General features: G+C 44.5%; 1 protein-coding gene across 5 annotated transcripts in view; it reads left to right on the top strand.

Annotated features, from left to right (window-relative positions):
• Nucleotides 1–260: 260 nt before the first annotated feature.
• Nucleotides 261–22590, top strand: part of CACNA1D (calcium voltage-gated channel subunit alpha1 D) — a 315463-nt gene continuing 293133 nt past the window's right edge. For 3 of the 5 annotated variants that reach the window (XM_033132022.1, XM_033132024.1, XM_033132021.1), the window contains exons 1-3: nucleotides 261–882; nucleotides 2822–3128; nucleotides 6877–6982. In XM_033132022.1, coding sequence (XP_032987913.1) covers nucleotides 816–882; nucleotides 2822–3128; nucleotides 6877–6982 — 480 coding nt within the window. In that variant the 5' untranslated portion in view covers nucleotides 261–815. The remainder of the gene's footprint in view (nucleotides 883–2821; nucleotides 3129–6876; nucleotides 6983–22590) is intronic. The other 2 variants (XM_033132020.1, XM_033132023.1) reach the window with 2 other exon arrangements.

The raw sequence follows: 22590 nt of genomic DNA on the forward strand, positions 1-22590 counted from the left end.
CACTGCGGCGCGCAGGGGGTTAAGCGGGAGGCCCGCTGGAGCGCGCTTCACCCTTTGGCGCCCGTCGGTCAGCTGCACCAGGCTGGGGAGGCAGCACCCCGAGTCTCACGCGGCGGCCACCCAGACCGCGCGGCCAGTGGGGGGAGAGCTCGGGGCCGGCAGCCGACCGCTGGGGCGCGGCGTGGCCCGTGGGAGGCTCGGGGCGGGCGGGGGGAGGGAGGGGGACGGCGGTGGCGGGCGCGCAGCGTCGCCAGGGCGAACCGGCGTGCGGCGCGGCGCGGCGGGCGCGGAGCGAGCGAGCGAGCGAGCGCCTCCGTCCCCGGATGTGAGCTGGAGCTGCCCGCGGTCTCGAGCCAGCGGCGGCGCGGGCGGCAGCGGCGGCGGCGGGCACCGGGCACCGGGCACCGCGGCGGGCGGCGGGCATGGGGGGCGCTCGGAGCGACCCCGGAGGCCGGGCTAGCATCACCGCGGCGTCCCTCCGCTAGAGGAGGGGACCAAGCCAATTCTCCTTTGCAGCAAAAAATTTTACATGTATATATTATTAAGATAATATATACATCTGATCTTATTTTAAAAAAAAGTTTATTTTGCTCCATTTTTTTTTTGAAAAAGAGGGAGCGTGGGAGGCGAGCGGTTTTTATAAATTATCCTTATTTTCTGTTATCTGTCCCCGTCCCTCCCCACCCCCTGCTGAAGCGAGAATAAGGGCAGGGATCGCGGCTCCTACCTACCCGTAATCCCCTTACCCGCTCCTCCCCCGCCCCACGCCCAGCACAGTGCCCTGCACACGTTAGGCGCTCAATAAATGTTCGTGGATGATGATGATGATGATGATGAAAAAAATGCAGCATCAACGGCAGCAGCAAGCGGACCACGCGAACGGTGAGCAGCCAGCGCCTGGCAGCCGCTGCCAAACCTAATGCTTGTCAGGGTCCCCCGCATCCCACCCCCTCTTGGTTCTCACCCCCCTCCCGTCTCTGATGCGCTGGGTGGTTTGAGGGGGTTGGAGAGGATGCTTCTAGCTCGGTGTCATCTATAGAAGGGAGATGCGTGACAGCCATTCGGTTCTCCTCTTCAGGCCTTGAATGTCAGAGTTAATTCTGCATTTGTGGGGTGGGGGCGACTGTGAAGTCCGTAGAGTACTGTGCAGCTGGAGGAGCGGTGAGCCGAGGTGATTCGGGTTCAGTGTCCTCGGGCTCAACTTTCCTCCAACGCTCCCAAGCTATGGAAGGGGGTGGCTGTTAGTCTTCAGCCCGAGCCCCCTTTCCATCCTCTTCTTGCCTTCTCCTCCTTCTCCGCCCCTGGTTGACAAGGAAGAAAGATTCTGGTGGCATTGTGAAAATTCTAGGATTGCCGGGTTTCACCCTTCTAGTCGGAGGGTGAAGCACACCCCTCCCCTCCAGAGGGAGGTCTGGTCGCAGAATCGCCGACCAGGGGTGGGTTGGAGTGCGTATTCCCGCTCCCAGTGCCGCTGTGCACACGTCGGTAACCTAGCAATGCCCGGGGAGTCGCTGCCGCTGTGGGGCTCCCCTCCCCGGCTCTGGCCCGGTCACCACGTGCAGCTACCACACCGGCCGGGCTGGGTCGAGGGAGGCTGGAGCAGCTCCTGGCCAGTCCTCCTTGCCCTCCCTGGAGGTCGCTGGTATCCCCCACAACTCTCGTGGGCTTGCAGCTTTCCCAGGTGAGCTCTCCCCAAGGGAAAGCTTGGCACGACTCCTCCCAGGACGGGACTGTCTGCTGTCCGCCCCAATGGCCCCCTTCTCAGGCTGCTGGGCCGGCGGACCTGTGCTTGCTTTGGCTCTCCGTTGTTCTTTACTTAGCAAGAACTGGTTTTGCAATGCCCATCCCTCTACCTGTGCCACGATTCTCACTTTGACTTGTCTCAGTAAAGAGGTTGTGACCCAAGGCAGGCAGGTGCCTGGGAGCGCAGCTTGGGTGGTGGCCTAATCCAAAGCCAGAGGGGGCTTTGCCTATCTCCTTGGGGTTCTGCCCTTGTGCATCAGGATGCCAGCCTACACTGATGTGCTTCCTGCTTGGGCCTGGCAGGCCCCTAGCATAATCCAGCCTGTCTATCCTAGGTGTAGAGGTGCAGGCTGCTTCTCTTGTCTATTCCTCTGGATGCTGGCTTGGCTGCTTCAGCTGCAATTTAAAATGCAAAAAAGCCCTAAAGATGTTTTCTGTTTTCGGAAGCCTGTGGAGGAAATGAGTCCCAAGCATCATGAATTTTCATTTGCAGGAAGTGTCAGTGCATAATCTAGATATTTGTTATAGGGCTTTTGGTATTGCTCTGGTGCCAGTGGAGGATTTTTTTTTTCCCATGCTGAAAAAAATGCATTTATGGCTATGGAAAGATGTTGGAGTAACACTCTGAAAATGATTAAGACTATTGAATTATTGGCACTGCCTTTTTTTGGTGATGATGGTAGTTATTTTGGAGAAAAGCTGTTAACTCATTAGCGATACATGGGTTTTAAAAGTCAGAAAAGAATGTGGAATAAAATGTGGGCATGACCTCCGTTTATCTAAAGAAATGCACTAAGACACCTTGTGAAGACATAGCTGTAAGGAGGTATTAACCCCATTGCGTGTCATGCAGCAAGGAGGTCCTCTGTGACTGACACTTAGGGCAGAGCACGGGGACTTTTCTTGCCGCTCTGGCTGACCAAACTCCTGCTTCTGAAAAATAGGACATGAGCTTCAAAATAGAAACATGGGGATGATTCCCCCTGGTTATTGCTGGAGTCAACCTTTGCTGTTTTCTGACACTGGATTTTCACTGTTTTTTAAAAAACATTTTTTTTTTCTTTTTCTTTCTTCCCAGAAGCAAACTATGCAAGAGGCACCAGACTCTCTTTTTCTGGTGAAGGACCAACTCAGCCGAATAGCTCCAAGCAAACTGTCCTGTCTTGGCAAGCTGCAATCGATGCTGCGAGACAGGCCAAGGCTGCCCAAACTATGAGCACCTCCGCCCCCCCACCTGTAGGATCTCTCTCCCAAAGAAAACGTCAGCAATACGCCAAGAGCAAAAAACAGGGTAACTCCTCTAACAGCCGACCTGCCCGCGCCCTTTTCTGTTTATCACTCAATAACCCCATCCGAAGAGCCTGCATTAGTATCGTGGAATGGAAGTATCCTTTTTTGGGGGAAGTCTTTCTCATTTTCCCTTTTACCATCTGTTCTTTAAAAGGATTTGCGTTCTGAAATGGCACTTACAAAGTGGTAGCAGTCTGGAATGTGCGCAGTAGATGAAGCTGTGTGTAAAGGGTTTCATTGTCTATACCTTCCTGTCTCCTTAGGGTGGAGATGGGTGGCTCTCGGGGTATATCTAGCATACTCTGTGTGTGTGTGCGCGCGTGCATGCGTGTGTGTGTGTGTGTGTGTGTGTGTGTATGTGTAGTGATGGTGGTTGGGGTAGGGAGTGATAACCTGAAACTTCAAAGTGGTGGGTAATTGAAATATGAAACTAACCTTTGGTCCTTTGACATTAGATGGTTAGTTGAAATCCACCACTGTTTTGGGGCAGTGGTATTCATTGAACCTATTGCGAATAAGGTATACTGATTAAAAAAGAAGACTGTAGGAGACTCCACCAGAAATAAATACATTTTTTTACATTTAGTGGAATCTTCTCATTCTGATGTTTGGATTTGCTTCTGAAACTCCAACTAATGCTAAGGTTGCTTCCCCCTCTGACAGTTGGTGCTTCTAATTGTTCAGGTAGCTATAATACAAATATGCACACTTGCTTCATAGGGAGGGAGCAGTTTGCTCATCAATGCTATGACTTCTTGGAATTTCCTTTTGACAAGTTCCAAAAAGGCATCTGAAATGTGAGCAGGAGGGAACATGCAAAGGGAGCGGTTTGTGTGTGCCTCTTCCCCCCCCGACCCAACCCTTATGAGTTAGAGAACAACCCTCTCAGTGGAGGAATTTGCAGTTGCTGCCTTTATAAAAAATTCTGTCTATGTCCTGGGACTGGAGTTACATTTCTGGGTGTCTTCTTTGTATTTTTAAAATTGAACTCCAGATGCCCAAGGATGGTTGTTATGTCCCAGATCTTGGAAAACTAGGGTGCTCTGTTTATTCACCCCCTTCCCCAAATCTGGAGGCCAGACGGAATCCAGTTAATGCCACCCTTCAGAAAAGGTTGACTGAGGCCTTCTTTCTGTGCAAATGGCTTTCTAATTAGTCAGATGATTCATTGGTCTGGGTAAAACAAAGCATTTCCTTTTCCCAGAAGTATATTTGGGGCCGACAAGGAGCCTTAGCAAAGGGAGGATGTTGGTGACTTGCTACAAAGTGGAGCAGAAACTCCCTTATAATTTGAGTACCTAGCCAGGCAGCTGTTTTCATGCCCTCTGTCTTAGCTGGCTATCTTCTGTGCTCACGGACGTGAGTTAAAATAAGGCAACTGTCTAGAAAGGTTTTAGAGACAGCAGCCAAATGCAAGGGTAGGATTTGAGGGGTTTTCATGTGCTTTTCCTTTTTAGAACAGATGTCTTTTCTCTAGAAGGAGTTATGGTGTCTCTCACATAGCTGGGATTGTGTGGATGTGTTTTCTCTTGAAGTTCTTTTCTAGTCTGAGGATGAACACTAGTGTCGGCCCAGGAGGGAGCTAGGTAAGAACCACTGCCTCTGACTCCTCAGTGGCCTTGCTGGAGTCAGAGGCAGTGGATGTGCTTAGCCAGGAAGATCTCCTTTTCCATATGCTGGTTTGACGAGACTGAGTAAGCAGGGACCTCTCGGTGGGGTTATTAATTTCATGTGGAGTGAGGTGGGAGGCCTGATGCTGTTTCTCTTTGTGCACAGTAATTTGTATATAGCAATTTATGTGCACGGAGTAACTTCCTGGACCATGCCGCCGACTCCCTTTCCTGCATTGCCAGACACGTGTTCAGGAATTAGGGGATGTGGCTGCCAATGCAGGGAGGACCTGCCTGCAAATGGAACAGTTGGGAGAAGAGAGCCTTACACCATATAGGATTTGTTTGTTTTTTTCAAATGACAGTTTTCTTCTAGTTCAGGGAGCAGGTTATAGAAACCCTCTAAAGCCGCTGTGCCAATCTGTCAACCCAGACCGGGATGGTTTGTTTTTGCGCACAGGAAAGGCAGAGTAGCCCGCATCTTGGAGGCATGAGGAATGTTCAGCTTTACAGAAGGAATTTTTCAGGATCAGACCCATCTATTTCTCTATTGCTCTGTTCTGCTTGGCTTGTAAAAGTCTTGTGGCGGTAAGATAGCATCCACCAATACCTGGAGACTGAAACGGGACCCCCATAGAGAAAAACAAACAAACCGACTTACGTTTGGCCTTCCCGAACAGTGTTAGTATTTCTCAGATTTGTTGGTTTATCATTTAGGTATTGGGAAGTTAAAAAGAAAGAATGGCATTGTGGAGGAGGGGAGAGACAGTAAGTGTGTTTTTCCATATAGAATAACATTGGGGCGATTGGCTTTTTAAATTTCAGTAGGAACTGCTAACAAGAAAAATGAAGAAGAGATTTTGAAGTCTTAGGGTGGACTGTTTTAAAGTTGGGTTCCTAGATAAGAGATTTTGTAATACTAGGTGAGTTAAAAGAATCAATATGAATGAAAGCTAACTGGCTTTAAAAATAAACCCATAAACATTAGTAAAGGAACAATGTCGTTTCACGTCCTTATTTCAGTGAGTGTCGAAGCTCTTTAAGGAGCGGAGGTTTCACGAAACTCAAGGTGTCCCCCAGACAGACAAGGGGTGTTTGTTTCCTCCAGCATTTTTGGGCTTCCCAGAATATCAGGATGAATGGAGAAGGGTCTGTTCGTACTCACATTGTCAAAGCTTTAGTATTCTGCAGTGTTTAGTTAGGCCATTGGCCTTTTGTGGGTAGAGTGTGGGAGTAACACAGTTATAAAATCAAGCCCTGGAGTTGCAGATTAGGTTGATGTTCACGAAACATTGCATTTGGAAAGGCTGAAAACCAAAGGAAGAAAAACAGTTGTTTTGGCAGATGTCAAATGTTGTATTGCCAGTTTTGACGATGTCTCTTAATAACACCAGAATGTTTTAGTGAGGATCTGTTGAGCTGATTTCAAAGCGATTCTTCCAGACAGACCCCCAAGATTTAGAATTGTTAAATTGTACTTTGAAAGAGTCTGGTGCTGATTTCTTAGGGCTTTTTATTTAATTTGTTTATAAATTGAATGCAACAACACATTATAAACTGAGCTCCAGTCCAGCTCTGATCTGAATCAGTGGTTACTATTGATTAGTAAAGGAAGGAAAGCTCAAGCCTGACTTGCTTATTACAGTGTGTGAGGTATTGGAACAAGCCACAAGATGGTCACCGGTAAAATGGAGAAAGTCCTGGTGACTTGGCCTGCCCCCGTCCAGACAGGAGATTCAGACTGACCAAGCCAAGAATAGTGCCCGAGAAAATGACTCTAGCACATGGAGGCAAGGATTTGTGGAAGAGATTTATCTCGTGATGACTTCTCTTTCTGTCAGGAAAGAAAACAAATAGCCAGGAGTTTAGCTTTCGAAGGCCCTTGTTGTTTTTAAAACTACAAGAAGCAGAAACCTGGTTCACACAGTGCCCTAATTGGATATGCTTTTAGGTTTTAATATAAAATGTACAGCAGAAGAATGAGTGTAACATGATCCTTGCAACAGAAGAAAAGCACATGGAGAGGTCATTTGATAGGAAGATCTGCTGTGAGACTATCACTTAGGGTTACTTCTGCTGGGAACCTACTTGTCACAAGAGTCAGTTAAAAGATTTGTGTATATAATTTTCATTTTGAAAGTGATTCAAACGTGGTGTGATTGGGAGTGTGGTGAGAGACATGGTTCATGTTTGTATAATACACATGCATATATACCTTAACAACATTTTTCAGACCCTTTGACATATTTATATTATTGGCTATTTTTGCCAATTGTGTGGCCTTAGCTATTTACATCCCATTCCCTGAAGATGATTCTAATTCAACAAATCATAACTTGGTAAGTTATCCTTAGATTCCTGCTTGTCCTGATATGTGATTATCATTTGCCTCCATATTTAAACTGGTTGAAGTTTATAGCTACGCATGTGATGTTTCCTGGAGTTTTGCAACAATGTTTTTTTTTTACCTGTATGCTCAAATTTATACTGAATGAAATTGTTTGAAATCATGAATCTTGTATAAATAGATGTGCAACTTTTTATGGAAGAGGTTTGTAGCAGATTTTAAAATAACTTTTTTTCTCCATATAGGCTTTTGTTGTCTATCGTTCATTTCCTGATAATGTTAGGTTTTTTTTTTTTTTTTAAATCCAGTGTTATTTGGGAGTGGTGGGTACTTTGGTCAATTTTTCTGGTAAGTAAAAAATTATCATGGATTTTGTATATGAACTATTAATTTGAAGAGAAGGAGAATACTTCCTATGAAATGCCCCAAGATAAAATGATTCTGTGGTTAAATGAATTGGGATACTTCCACATACTTCATTGCCCTCTTAAAGATTTATAGTGCACGTTAGCTCAGTATAAGCTCTGGGAAGGTCTGTAGTTAAAAAACCAGTTTCATTTTGTTTAACTCAGCTAGTCCCTAAAAGTAATTGGTCAAGGATTCTTTAAACAGTTTTTTGGCAGAACACATTACAGAACCAGCATTTCATGGAACTTCCTTTGGGAAAGGTTGATACAATTAAAAAAAAAAAAGCACTGAAGTGCACTAGAGTGGGACTAGGAGCTTGTCCCATTCAGCTGTCAACTAGCTGTATTTTGGGGCATTCCCATGCCCTTTCTGCATTGCCATTCACCCACTTGTCAATCAAGAGGATTGGATGAGAAGATAACTAGGATTGTTTTTACTTCTGACGTTCTGTAATCGTTCCTTGATGATTCAGAAGCCATGTCAGTATTTTTCTGGAGCTGCAGCATCCTTGCCTGGATCAATCCTTTATAATTGGAGGCCAGGCAGACAGGCTGAAGGAAAAGGGGGCCAGTGCTGGATAACAGGAAACTCTGTCCATTGTTTTGCTTTCTCCTCTTTTAGCTAGTTCCATCTGTTTTGGTTTCTCGGGGTGAAGCTGTATTATTTAATACGGCTGGATGTTCCTGAGTGTTGTGAAGGCAGAACTAGGGTGGAGAATGCTCTGCTGAGTTCTTAAGATATTTAAATTATGCTCTTTTCTTTCTTTTTTTTTTTTTTAGTTAAAGTTTATTGGGGTGACAATTAGTAAAGTTACATAGATTTCAGGTGGACAATTCTGTACTACATCATCTCTAAATCCCATTGTGTGTTCACCACCCAGAGTCAGTTCTTCTTCCATCACCATATATTTATCCCCTTTACCTTCATCTACCATTTCACTGATATGTGGTGTGTAAACCCAAAACAACAAAAGAACAAGACAAACAAGTGAGAAACAAAAACTCATAGACACAGACGATAGTTTTGTTGTTACCAGAGGGTAAGGGGGGTGGGGGGTGGGAGATGAGGGTGGGAAATTATGCTCTTGATGTTCGCCTGAATGGTTTACCTACAGGATTTCATATTACATATAAAATGTGTGGCATATTTCAGATGTAGTGGCATGTTTCAGATGAAGAGATGTTTATTCATCTTTGAGGTTTTCTGGTCTGATTTCTAGGTACTTACAAAAAATTGGACATTGCTCCTGAAAATGCACTGGTAAACGGGGGTTGGCTGTACATACAGACACTTGCTGTCAGTACATACTTATATTATGCTAGAGATGATTTGTGTAACTTTGGATGTTTTAAATAGCTTCTGCTTTGGTTGTAGACAAGTGACATTGGATGATTATTTTAAAGGAGAAGCAGAAGTAGTGAAAAGCCCTCATCAATGGGGATAGATCATCATAGTCTAGGCCACAGATGGTGTCAGCCTTGTTACCAAATTTAACAACGTGGATGGTGACCCAGTTTGTTGTTTTTTATGGCTCAAGAGAACATGATTAAACAAACTTAGAAAATAAATACCTTTCAGAAAGGCAGATTAATTCTAATTAATGGAACAATTACTATAGTTGCGTGGATAGCCAATTAATATTCGAATTTTTCCCAGTGAAATTAGGGGCACTGATATAAGTTGTCTGATCATTTGGCTTTCTCAGCTATAAGGTTGGGAGTAAAAAGAAGATGGATCCATCTTCTTCCCCTTGGCAGCTCCTCCCCAGTGTATCCTTTCTTGACAATTCCTACATAGTGGTCTGTCTTTTGGGAGAGGGGGCAGCGTGTTATTTTGGCAGGCCATTCTAAAAACCAACATGTATTCCTTTGACTTCTTAGTGTTCTGAAACTCATAGCATTCGAGTTTGTCTTGTGTTCACCCGGATGATCACATGGCCAGATGAGTTTATTCTCTGCCTGACTCTTTAAATACTTCCTTTCCCACTGTGGGAAGGGAAGAGCTTTGTGGATTTTCCCCCTGACTCTTAGCAAAGTCCCATGCCATGTCAGGCCTCCCACCAGGGAGCTGGGTTTTTTTATACATTTGACCCAATTTGTACCCAAGTGATTGCTCTATTTTTGGGATCGGTTTAGAGGCAGCTGAACGAGGCTTATTTTTCATCTGTAGTAAATACCTTTCAGTTAATGTGAATGGCAAAACAAAGGGCAAAGACTGATATGGGTTGCAAAGCTGTACGAATCTGTGAGCTCATGATTTGCTTTGCTTCACAGCTCTGTGGGAAATATGTACATCAAGCTCGTGGAGTAAGATTCAGGGCCAGCTTTGTGGAAGATGTTTCTGCCCGTTACGGGTTGTTTGTAGTGAAATTACTACTTTTCTTGGATGAGAAACTGGCCATCCCTATTGCTCCAATGCATGTTTGGTCTGGGTTGTGTGTAACTCAGCCAGCTTTGGGAATTTAGAAACTACCTTGGGGGCAGCATGTTTTCCCAGGGTTAGATTTAAAAAAAAAAAAATTATAAACAATCTCAAGTTTCTATGCAGCTTACGTTTGTGGACTTGCAGGGACTACTGGAGGCTGCAGCCATGGAAACGGTGCAGCTCGGTTCCCACAGTGACATTCCTCTCCGTTCAGTCAGTAGCAGAATTTCCTCAGTTCCACTTATTGAAAACGTGTATCATTTACTTAATTTTCTTCTTAGCAGGAGGGTGCGGGAGAGCTCGTTTTTATGGAGTGTCAGAGTGGGGCTGATTACAATATTGTACTTCATTGTGTTGAAAAACGCTTTATTTTGCTTCCCAAACTTGAGTCTCTCATAAGCAAACTGACGTGGTTGAACAATTTTCAGTCTGTGCAACCTGTTCCTGGGGCTCCCCACACCCCCAGGCTGCTGCCTGCTTCTCTGTAGTCCCGAACGGCCTTCCATTAGAACTCCAAAGGAGGGGTGCTCATCTGCCGCTTCAGCCCTTCCTGGAGGCCTGCTGATGACTGCACCCACACAGGGCAAGGCCCACGGCCCTTTATCAGGCAAAGAGCCTTGCTCCGACCAAGTGCTCAGCAAAGGCTCTTAAACTCAAAGAGAAGTTTCACGAAGTCTCTGACCCCTTTGCTGCCTCTTTCTCATCTGCTGTGGCCAGTGAGTGTTTTCAGCCTGGTGACATTTCGCCTCTACAGCATCCCTCATGGCTTCCCTTTCCTCTGTGTTCACACCACTGTTGGATGACTTTTGCTGGGTAAGTGAAATTGAGGCTTCAGTGGCTGCTCCCCAAAGAAAGGCCAGATTCCAGGGGCCAGTTCCTCCTGGGTCTGTGTGGCCTTTTTTGGTTTATCCTCCATTCTTCTCCTTCACAGCCCCACCCATGCATCCACCATAAGTTCCTACACACCCCTCCCCTACTCTTGGGCACCTCCTGATTCTTCTTCCACGATTTTCTCCATCTGAAATACCTCTTCCGTCATACCACCCTTTTTTCACATGGCACCGTCCTCATAGCTGCTCAGGAAAAAATAATCCCAAATTGTGTGTCTCCCACGAGGCCTTCTCTGATCCTGGTCTGAAGTAACACTCTTATCTGAACCTCTCTCATGGCACTTCACATATAAAATGCCCTCTTTTTTAGTTATTTATATGCATATCTTATCTTTACGTTATCAGGTGTCCTCAGATTACAATTCATAGTGACTTATTTTCAATCCCCAAGAATGCCTGGCCTAGTGGTGTGTAGCAGATGTTCAGTAAATACGTATGGTTGATGACCGCCAAATGAATGGCTCTCTCAGGAGAAGCACCTGCCCATTCTTTCCTCTGAGCCATGTTCAGGGTTTCCTTGCGTAGCTGGGCCCTCTGGATTCCATGGAGGTCCTTGGCTGGAGGTGGGTGGGAGGTGACAAGCATTTATCCCTGAAAAGCTTAGGGTCTTGTGACCCTTCTCGTGTACCTCTGGCTGCACAAGCCCTCGGACTATCCGGTGTCAGAGCTGAGCCGTCTAGCACATTTTGTGCTCTGGCACCAGGGCTCAGAGTAGCAGAGTGCAGGGGCATCTTTGGGAAGCTGGCTGTGGACAGTGGTCAGTGGGATCAGATGTTGCACAGTGGCCAGGAATGCTGTGGCTCAGTCTACTTGGATTATAGTCTCTCCTCCATGGCTGAGATCCCAGTGGACAGTGTCTCCTGGGCGCAGAAAGTGATTTCGTTGGACCTGCATGGTCACATCGTTCAGCATCTCACTGGTTTTGCACATAGGGAGTGGTACGCATTGTAATACTGGAAACAGTCTCATTACCTTGTTCATTGGGCTTAGCATATAAGGTGTGTGTTAGTTCTGTACCTCATCTGCACCATGTCTTTTTGTTTTAAAGATTTTTATTAAAATATAGCTAACATACAATATATTAGTTTCAGGTGTACACAATAGTTACTCAACATTTATATAGCTACAGTGATCACCATGATAAGCCCAGCAGTCATCTGACACGGTACCACGCTATCACAATATTATTGACTGTATTCCCTATGCTGTATGTTACATCCCATGACTTATTGATTTTATGCTTGGAGATTTGAACCTCTGATTCCCCTTCCCTTTCCCCCCTCCACTTTAAAAAATTTTCAATTGCACTTGAAATTCAGTATTATTTTATGTTAATTTCAGATGTACAGCATAGTGGTGAGATATTTACATAATTTAAGAAGTGATCCCCCTGACTAGTCTAGTACCCACCTGGCACCGTACGTAGTTATTACCATATTATTGACTATATTCCCTAAGCTTTACTTTACATTCCTGTGACTATTTCGTAACTACTGATTTGTACTTAATCCCTTCAGCTTTTTCACCCTGGCTCCCAATCCCCTCCCGTCTATCACCCCAGTAAATCTAGTCCCCATCTGACACCATACATAATTTTTACAATATTATTGATTACGTTTCTTACTACACCCTACAACCCCACGACTACTTTGTAACAACCAATCTGTACTTCTTAATCCCTTTGCCTCCCCACCCTCCTCCCATCTGGCAATCATCAAAATGTTCCCTGTATTTATGAGTTGGTTTCTCTTTGTTTATTTTGTTCTTTAGATTTCATATATAAGCTAAATCACAATGCATCTGTCTTTCTCTGTCTGACTTACTCCACTCAGCACAATACCCTCCAGGTCCATCCATGCCGCCGCAGATGGCAAGAACCCATTTTCTTCCCTGACTGAGCAATATTCCATTGTATATATATGTACCATCTCCTCTTTATCCATTCATCCATTGATGGACACCCAGGTGCCTCCACATCTTGGCCATTGTAAACAATGCTGCAGTGAACATATGGATACACATGTCCCCTCGAAGCAGTGTTTTAGGTTTCTTTGCATAAATACCCAAAAGTGGGATTACTGGGTCCTTCTTTGTCTCGTGTTACAGGCTTTGTTGTAAAGTCTATTTTGTTTGGTATAAGGATTGCTTGCCCAGCTTTTTTTTTTTTTTTTAATTATATTTTCATGAAATATCTTTTCCCTATCCCTTAACTTTCACTCTGTGTGTGTGTCTTTTGATCTGAAGTGAGTCTCTTATAAGCAGCATTTGTAAGGGTCTTGTTTTCTTACCCATTCGTCCACCCTATCTTTTTTTTTTAAAATTAGTTTCAGGTGTACAAAACAATGTAATAGACATTAACATCTCTCACAAATTGATAACCCGTCCTCCCTCAAACTACTACCCCTCTGACATTGTATATAGCTGTTACAATTCCATTGACTCTATTCTCTATGCCGTACTCCATATCCTATATATGCACTGTATATATATTAAATTATAGTTGACATTCAGTATTATTCAGCTTTAGCTTCAGGTGTACACTGCAGTTGTCAGGCATCTACACCTTCCATGAAGTGCTCTCCCTAAAAAGACAAGTGCCTATCTGGTACCCTATAAAATCTTTACAACATTACTGATTATATCCCCCAAACTGTGTTTCATATCCCCGTGGCAATCTTGTCAGCCACCCTATCTTTTGATCGGAGCATTTAATCCATTTACATTTAAAGTAATTGTTGATAGATATGTAGTTATTGCTATTTTATTATTCATATTTTTGTTCTTTTTTTCTTCTTCTTAAAGAAGTCCCTTTACCATTTCTTGTAATACTGGTCTGGTGTTGATGAACTCCTCTAGCTTTTTATTGTCTGGGAAGCTCTTTTTCTGTCCTTTGAGTCTAAATGATAGCTTTTCTGGGTAGAGTAATATTGGTTGTAGGTCCTTGTTTTTCATCACTTTCAGTATTTCTTGCCAATCCCTTCTGGCCTGCAATGTTTCTGTTAAGAAATCAGCTGACAGTCTTAATGGAGCTCCCTTATAGGTAACTAATTGCTTTTCTCTTGCAGCTTTTAAGATTCTCTCTTTGTCTTTAACCTTTGGCATTTGAATTATGATGTGTCTTGGTGTGGGCCTCTTTGGATTTATCTTGTTTGGGACTCTCTGTGCTTTGTGAGCTTGTATATTTATTTTCTTTGCTTGGTTAGGAAAGTTGTCTATCTGTTTCTTCAAGTAGCATTTCAATTCCTTACTCTCTCTCTTCTCCTTCTGGTACCCCAATGATGCGAATGATGTCCTAGAGGCCCCTTCAATACTCCTCATTTTTTTGGATTCTTTTTTTTTTTTATGCTGTCCTGATTGGGTGTTTTCTGCTGCCTTATGTTCTACAGCACTGATTGGGTCCTCTGCTGCATGGAATCTATTGTTGATTCCCTGTAACGTATTCTACATTTCAGTTATTGTATTATTTATTTCTGACTGATTCTTTTTTTAAATTTTTTCTATCTCTGTTTTTATGTTTCTTATCTCTTTGTTGAAGTTCTCCCTGAAATCATTGAAAATCTTTATAACCAGTGTTTGGAACTCTGCATCTGGTAGATTGCTTGTTTCCATTTTGTTAGTTCTTTTTCTGGAGCTTTGTTCTGTTTTTTTATTTGGGACATGTTTCTTTGCCTCCCCATTTTGGCTGCCTCCCTGTGTTTGTTTCTATGTATTAGGTAGGGCTGCTATGTCTCCTGGTCTTCTTAGAGTGGCCTTGTATAGCAGGTGTGCTGTAGGGCTCAGTGGTGCAGTCTCCCTGGTCACCTGAGCCGTGCACTCCAGGTGTGTCCCTTGTGTGGGTTATGTGCCCTCCTGTTATAGTTGAGTGTTGGTTTCTGTTTGCATGTCAATTGGCGAGATTGATCTTCAGGCTGATTGGTTATGAGGACTAGATGTGACTACAGTGGCGGAGCTGTGGTGCAGGGGCTGACCATGTGGAGTGGGTTGTGTTTTAGAGGACTCTGGTGCCTGCACATTGTGTCCTCTGGGTGTGTTGTCCTCATTGATGCCTGGGTGATGCTTCAGCTTGGTCCGAAAGAGGCACCTGGGCATGCCAGCCCTGGGACCTCTGGGGAGGGGAACACCTGCAGGCCAAGTTCAGCCGAAGCTTGTGCCCTGCCTGGGGCTGCCTGGCATAAGCCACAAAGCAGTCCACAGATGGCCACCCCCCATGCTGGCTTGGAGATGCTTCAGAGGCCAAGCTGTGAACTGAGGCTGGCTGTCACTAGTGCCTTTGTGAACCTCTGAGAGATTTTAAGAATGCACACAGCATGAGCCAAGACAGGCAGTTTGTTCGGAAAAACCACTGGAAGTGGTTTGGGTATGCCCAAAAGTTGGTAGGGCAGGGTCTGAGGGAAATACCAGGGTGGGGTGCATGAACGGTATTAGCCAGGTTGATGGAGACTCAGATATAGTGGCTACCTACATCTGCATGCCTGGAGGGGGAGGGCTCTTTGTAGAAACAATGGCTTTAGCTGGCTTCTCCATTCAGGAGAAAGCTGTCCCTCCAGCCCTTCTTCTGAATCCAGACAATTCAGTTCTTCTCTCTATGTCCCTGGTGCCTTTCAAGCTGCTGCCCTAGTGCTGGAGCTCAAAGTAAATGAGTCCATCAGCGAGTAAGTATGTGCATGGGCCCTTTAAGAACAGTGCATGGGACTGCAGCCACCCTCTGTCTCACCCAGCCACAATCTCTGCTGTATTTCACAGCCAGAAATTATGGGGACTTATCTCCCTGGCACTGGTAACCTGGGTTGTGGAGCCTGGTGTGGGGCTAGGAGCCCCTCTTTGCTCTGGCAGGGACCTCTGCGGCTGAAATATACCTCCTGATTTTTAATGGTTATATGTAGGTGTGGGACCAGCCTCTTCCATGTCTCTGCCCCTCCTATCAGTCTTGAGGTGGCTTCTTCTGTATGTCCTTATTTGTAGGACTTCAGGTGATTCTCAATGATGGTTGTTCTGTAGTTTAGTTGTAGTTTTGATGTGGTTGTGAAAGGAGGGAAGCACAGCATTTAACTACTCTGCCATCTTGTACACCATGTCTTTGCCGTGCTGTCTTTCTGTTGGAGTTGCATGCTCTGATTTCTGCATGCTGAGCTCTGTTCTGCTAGGACAGCTCATATGCTGCCTCAGTCAGCCTTCTCTGATCCCTGTCCTCTTCCCGCCTCCCACCCCACCTGCTAAATGTAAGTACTTGCTTTTTCTCTGCACTCCATTAAGCATCATGCACCCTTCTCTTTCCAGATATTAGCCCCTTTCTGCCTGACTTTATAACTTCCGTGGGAAGTGACTTGGTGTGCAGTCGTTCTGCACATGGGCTTTGGCTCTTTGGCTGGCTAGCTAAGTGACTTTGGATGAAACTAGCATATGACTTCCTAGAGGCTGAGGCAGGAGACTGATTTCGTGTCTTTAACATTGTGACTGGTGTACAGTAGGCACACCAGGAAATGCATGTGGAATAAGTGAATGTATAAATGAATGACCATACAAGGGCTCCACAGTATGTCCTTATAGAGCAGTAGTTAATTTTCAACAATTGGCTAATGATTAATGTTTGCCTAAGAGACTGACTTTCGTTGACCAATATTAACGAGAATCCCAGGAAACACCTGTCAGAGTTTGCCTTTAATTTCAGGATTGTATCTTTCTCGGTAGATTTAACTCTTTACACGTGAAGTAGGAGAGAAGAAAGACAGTATTTGATGCTTTTGGTATCCCTAAGTCATAAGCTGACTTCAGTGTCCAGTGTTGTACGCAAGACATTTGTGAGTGACTGCACTTGGGTGGATGTGTGAGCGTCACATTTCATGTAAGGACTGGTGGAGGGAGAGCAGCAAAACGACCAGAGGAGATGGATTTGTGCAGTGATACTTTACCCAGAGCTAGTTTCCTAATCATGAAATGTGAACCAGTTTATGTGCTAATCAGATAATCATACCTCTTTTGTAGTCTTACCTCGGTTTGATCAAAGTAGCTTGATCTTTAATTGAACAGACTTTGATCGAGTATTGACAGTGTTTCAACTTTTACAGAATTCAGGTTTGCTGCTATTAACGTTCCTTAAGAAGAATTCCCGAAGGGTCCTCACTCTTTTGTTTGTTAAAAAGCAAATCTCAGTTTTATCGTCACATCTTACACACTGGAACTTCCCTGATCAGACTCTTTAAAAATAAGCCTATCTTAAAGTGAAGATATTTGGATATATTGTTGTATTAGCCAGAACTCATTGGATTACAGGTTTCAGAAACGCAACTCAAATTGGCTTAGTTGAAAAAAAAAGTATATGCGTGTGTAATTTTTTAACTCAGCTAATGAAAAGTCCAAGGGGTACAAATGTTATCAGACATAGCTGGAAATGGCGCTTACAGAGGGCCTCAGGAACCCATCGGGCACCCAGGTGTCGGTGGCAGAGTTCCACTGGCCTTCAGCATGAACGCCTCACGCACCGTGGAGAGTCTGCGGGGGAGATGCATTCCTTTCTTAAGCTCAGCTCATATTCCATATTTAAAAAATAACTGTGAGAAATGAGAGACCCCTGTAGAAGATTTGGTGGTAGTTTACTGTTTTAACCTTCCCCATTGGTATTTGTTTCATTTTTTTTTACTGTCTGAAAAATGTGAGAAGTACCTGATACAGAGGGGACCATTTGCCCAGCAGTAGAGACATTTAATTCGTATGTGGTAGGGGAGACTCCAGAACAGACCCCAACAGCTCCTCAGCAAAGAAAGTCCCTAAATAAATTGAAGAGACTCTGGAATCCTGGTGGTTAAACTGTGGGGAAGGACTGCATAGGGTGTTACTTTTGCATGGATGTTGGTGGGTGTCCCTGTCCTGTAGGGTGTGGGCAGGGGGTTGGCAGGTCGTCCAGGAATAGATGTTAACATTCCTACCTCTGCCTTCTACCATACTCAGATTCCTGGGGCTCTCTGCCCTCAGTAGGGTAGGAAGTGTTGCCTAAGTCCTCTTCTGCCCCTGTGATTGAAATCAAGAAAGTGGCAGAAGGTGTCTTCCCTTTTTAATTGAAGTGAGATTGGTATTCATACAGTTGGGGTTCTTGCAGGGAGTAAGGCTGGGCAAGCAAAGCTGGCAGTGGGAGGTGGGCAGGAGGACACAGTGAGAACAACTGAAGATGGGGAGGAAGGAGGAACTAACTGCCTGAGGGGATCAGTTTGGTCTGTTTATTTGCCTGTGTGAGTGTGTGTGTGTGTGTGTGTGTTTAAGAGCCTTGGAAGTGAGGGTGGGTGGATGGTTGGATGGGTGTTTTTGACACATACCTTATAGAATGAATTCTTCCTCTAGTGATTTTAACTAAACAAGGCTCCAGACACTGCCCAGGCTGGGAAAAGTGACTTTCTTTTCCAGAACCTCAATGCAGTTATTTCTGCTAATTTTTTTTCTTCCTTTCTACTGGCTGAATGGTAATTTTAGAAGTCACAGGACATCTGTTGAAATTATTGAATGAATGAACGAGAGGTCAGGTTGGAGGGAATTGGGGGGCTGACCTGAGGGAGGGAAGACAGGCTGCAGACTGTTCAGGGAAAATGTGAGTGGCAGTTGGCTTCACCCTGGGAAGAAGGGAGGCGGTCTCCTTGGTCAGCTGTGCCTGGGGACTCAAAGCAGGCTGGGTGAGGGACTCACGCCTTTCCTTGCCTGTCATCTTCTGAAGGGCCCACACTGCCTCCTTTTCCTGTGTCTATGGGGAAGCCAAGCGCTGTGTAGACTCCCAGATATTTTTGTAGAGCTTTAAGCTTGTTTATAAGAAAGGAAGTCCAGGCACCATTATTCCACAAATATTTATTGAGACCTGCTATGCAGAGCGCGCCGGGCTCCTGTGTCCCTGACTTCCAGCTAGTGCTGCTACGGCTCGTGGGGCACAGCTGCCCTTTCATTAAGGAAAACCCACACATGGGGTCAGAGACAGCCTTCTTTGTTTTCCATATTTTGCATTCTTATAATAAATCATTATCCAAAATTTACACAAGTGCTACACGAATACATTCTTGTAAACAATTAAAACAATCCAGATAAAGTGACAATCCCCTTTTACTTAGCCGGCTCATTCTGATCCCAGTAATCAGTTGGGTATGGTCCCTTCAGAGTTGTTTTTCACTGTGTGTGTGTGTATGCATGTGTGTATCCTCTGTGCATTTTGAAATACAGAGCTGTGCAGTGTGGGTATTTTCAATTTGACACAAGTGAGAACATAATGCATGCATTATATAGCCTCGTTTTCCCCACTTAATGTGTCTTCCAGATCTTTCCATATCTCTATGTAGAGATCTAACAACTTCTTAGTGGCTGTAAAATTTTCCACATGTGAATGGACCATGGTCTAATTGTTCTTTTTCTGATGAGCATTTAGGTTAGCTCCTAAAGTTTTCCTATTTCAAACAATGCTACATCGAATACCCTTGTATGTGTTTCTCTGAGCATACAAGTAAACATTTTTTTCTGGGATAAGCACTTAGAAGTAAACTCTCTGGGTAGAAGGATAGTGCAGTTTTCATTTCCATACACATTGCTCGTCACTAAGCCCGAGTGGACTTAGGCTCTCCTCCCCATGTCTCCTTGAGATCACCATCATTTAACTCTAATGAACGACTCGTTTGCTCTTTTTTTTTAAAACTTTTATTCATTTTAAGTGTGTTTTTCCAGGACCCATCATCTCCAAGTCAAGTAGTTGTTTCAATCTAGTTGTGGAGGGCGCAGCTCACAGTGGCCCATGCGGGGATCAAACTGGCGACCTTGTTGTTAAGAGCACGTGCTCTAACCAACTGAGCTAACCGGCTGCCCCTCATTTGCTCTTTATATTAGGTTATGGGAAAGGACATCTTGAGGGTAGGTACGGCCCCTCTCTTGGGTATTTGGTAGGCATCTGGAGCATCTGGTTAGAGCAGAAGGTCCACGAACCCTGAGCACTGAATTTGTAATCTCAAGCTTTGTAATCTTGAACCATAGACCCAGATGAAAGACACCAAAGATGATTATTCTTTCCCTGGCTTAGAGTGCCACCCACTTGGGTACTGTTATTCTTTCAAAGTGAAACATTCATTCTTGGTAGCTAGTAGGTAAATAAGTTCCAGTTACAAAAAAAATTGACTCTTAGTTTTGGAATGTTTGCTTGCTACAATTTAGTTTCAAGATGAGTACTGCCTTTATGTTCCTTTTAGTCGGGGAAGAAAAATATCTTATCTGGTATGTTTCTGCTGTTCTTTGGTAATTATTTTATTTTCACACACAGTAAAATCTCGCTATTATTGTAGTATTTATTTCAGGGTTTCCTACTTCCAAAATAGGCTTAGAAATGGAAGCTGATGAAAGATGGGGCACTTGGGAATCAAAGCAAAGTAGGTGCTCTAGGTGAATGGATGGCTAACACGGGCACTGAATAGGAGGTTAGGTTTTCCAGCAGTGGCTGCAAAAGGGAGCATATCCTAACTTACATGATTTTTATGCTCTCAACAATGGGAAGCAGCTGCCTTCATTCAAAAACGCACTTTGCAGGAACCAAGTTCAAGAAGGAATCTACAGCGTGGGTCCTTGTACGAAGTACAGTGTTGGGGCACGGTGAGCCCAGACTTTGCTGTGCTTTTGTTAAAGCTGGAAATGCCCTGCAAGTAGATGGTCCCTGGATTCATGGTTTCTGTAGGGTTAGGGCACAACGCTATACTGAGGTACAACGAAGGCACTGCTCTATAAGAGCTTCGTGTTTTAATTATATAACTTCTGTGTTATAACTTATAATAGAATAGGACTAAAGCTGGGAAGACTAAAAAATTGTTGAACACGGCTATCACTGAATCATACATAAAGTAATTTTTCAAGTGTGTGTTTGTAAAATAAAGTCCATTAAACACATTCGCTTACTGTCCTTACTTGGTTTAAATCATAATACAAAAGGATAGCATGAATTAATTACAAAGAACCCCTTCAAAAACCCTCATTTTTGAAGATAGGTGGTTTTATTATTTTATTCTAATGTAAACTAAGGAAGTAAGCAATCTTTTGAAAAGAAGACATTCTTGAATGTTCTTCAGTACATAGATTAACAATGAGGAATAATGAAGCTTTTTATGTTTAAATGATTGCTTTTAAATTGTACAAAAACAGCTTGAATGGGTAAATGGGTAAAATGCTGCCCCTTTGCGCCAGTAATTATCACCTTAGTCCTTTTTTCGTGATGATGCAAAAGTGAACTTCTCTTTAGGGTTTCCTGAATTCTGAATTGTTGACATGTAAATTAATGGTGACTATCTAAAGCTCTTTTTGGGATTTTTATCTAATGGGGTGAAACTAAAACATCTAAAGTTCTAAATTAGAACGTGGGAAAGAGGCAGCAACCTGCAGGAATTTCGTAAAACTGAGGTGTTAAACCTTTTTCTAGAAAGCCATGTGGGGTGGAGCTAGTATGGTAAGGTTAGAGGAAGCTTCGGTAGATTCTAGGTTGGCCAATTGGAGGAGCTAAGTGATATCATTAGAGCCTGCTGGGGCCGTAGTAGGCTGATGGTCTGTTCTGATTTACTCTGAATGGTGTTGAAGCGAATCACAGGCCCAGTGAGCTGTGACCTTCAGATGGACGTGTTCCTTTTTCAGATCCTGCAGGTGACTTGCCCAGGGTCACATAGTGAGAGAGGAGCCAAGTGGAGACTTAGGCTTCTGTCTTCCAGTCTGTTTTCTTTCCATTCACTCTAGTTATAGCTGTGAATCTGGGTTGAAGCTAGGTACTTCCCATATGGCCCGGGCAGGGCTGAGAATACCAGGGGCAGTCATGATCTAGAAAATCAGATGACCAAATAATGGTTTTCAAAGCTGGGTATTTAGTCGGCTTTAAATTATCCTCCGTTGTTTTTTTTAAATCTTCAAAAAGATAGTTTTGATCACTCTTCCCTCCTCTGTTGAACTTCATAAATTATTCTCTTACTTTCTTTGTGCATACCAACATACAGAAATCGTTTGGCCATAGACCTCATTATTTTACGGAAGGAGTCAGGCACTGGCCAGTGGAGGTGTAGGGCAGGAGAGAATCAGCAGAGCTGGTTGACAAATGCAGAGGGTCTCTTGTTTTAGTTATCTTGTTTTAGTGTGGTTGGCATACCCTGTCTTTTGGACTGTAACTGGAGGCAGAGATAATTGCCTTTGTTACAAGCTCATGGCTGACATCTGCTGAGCTGGGTGGGCTTTGTATATATAATCTCCCTTAATCCTCATTTAATCTTACCATAAACTCCCGAGGAAGATACTACAACGTCCTCCTTTTACAGATGAGGAAACAAGGCTGGGAATAGCTAAATTGCTTACACGAGGCTCTGAGGGCTGTAATTGGCAGGGCCAGGATTCCCAGCTGGGCTTTCTGACTTAAGAGCCCACACTCCACCGCTGGGCAGTGAAGGGAGGTCAAGGCTCGTCTGAGCTGAGCAGAGGAAGGCGAGGCCGCGGGGCAGAGAGCCCTGAGTGCCTACGGCAGAACCTCAGGTGGGTCTCTGGACCGGCTTTACATTTATGATTTTGGTGAGGTCTTGGGACCTCGGTGTTGGGACGGGAGAAGGAACAGTTTCCATATGTCCTCATCCCACCCCCCAGAGGCATTTCCAGGCTCTGAGTGGGGGCCGTGGCTGGACAGAATCAGGGTGAAGGTTTTTAACAACCTGCAGCCCTCTGCTGACCTTCTGAAGCACCTTATGAATCATCCAGTTAAAATGGGAATGAGGAGAGGAGTTGAAATTTGCGCATTAGGTGGATTTTATTGCCTTTTAATTCCTTGAAAAGTGTGGACTTGGGAAGGGAACGTGCGGGTGCCTTGCAGTGTGGGTCAGAGGTTTGTGCCAAGCACTGGTTGGTGGTTAGG

Source organism: Rhinolophus ferrumequinum, chromosome 17 (assembly GCF_004115265.2).
Source record: "Rhinolophus ferrumequinum isolate MPI-CBG mRhiFer1 chromosome 17, mRhiFer1_v1.p, whole genome shotgun sequence".
Classification (NCBI taxonomy): Eukaryota; Metazoa; Chordata; class Mammalia; order Chiroptera; family Rhinolophidae; genus Rhinolophus; species Rhinolophus ferrumequinum.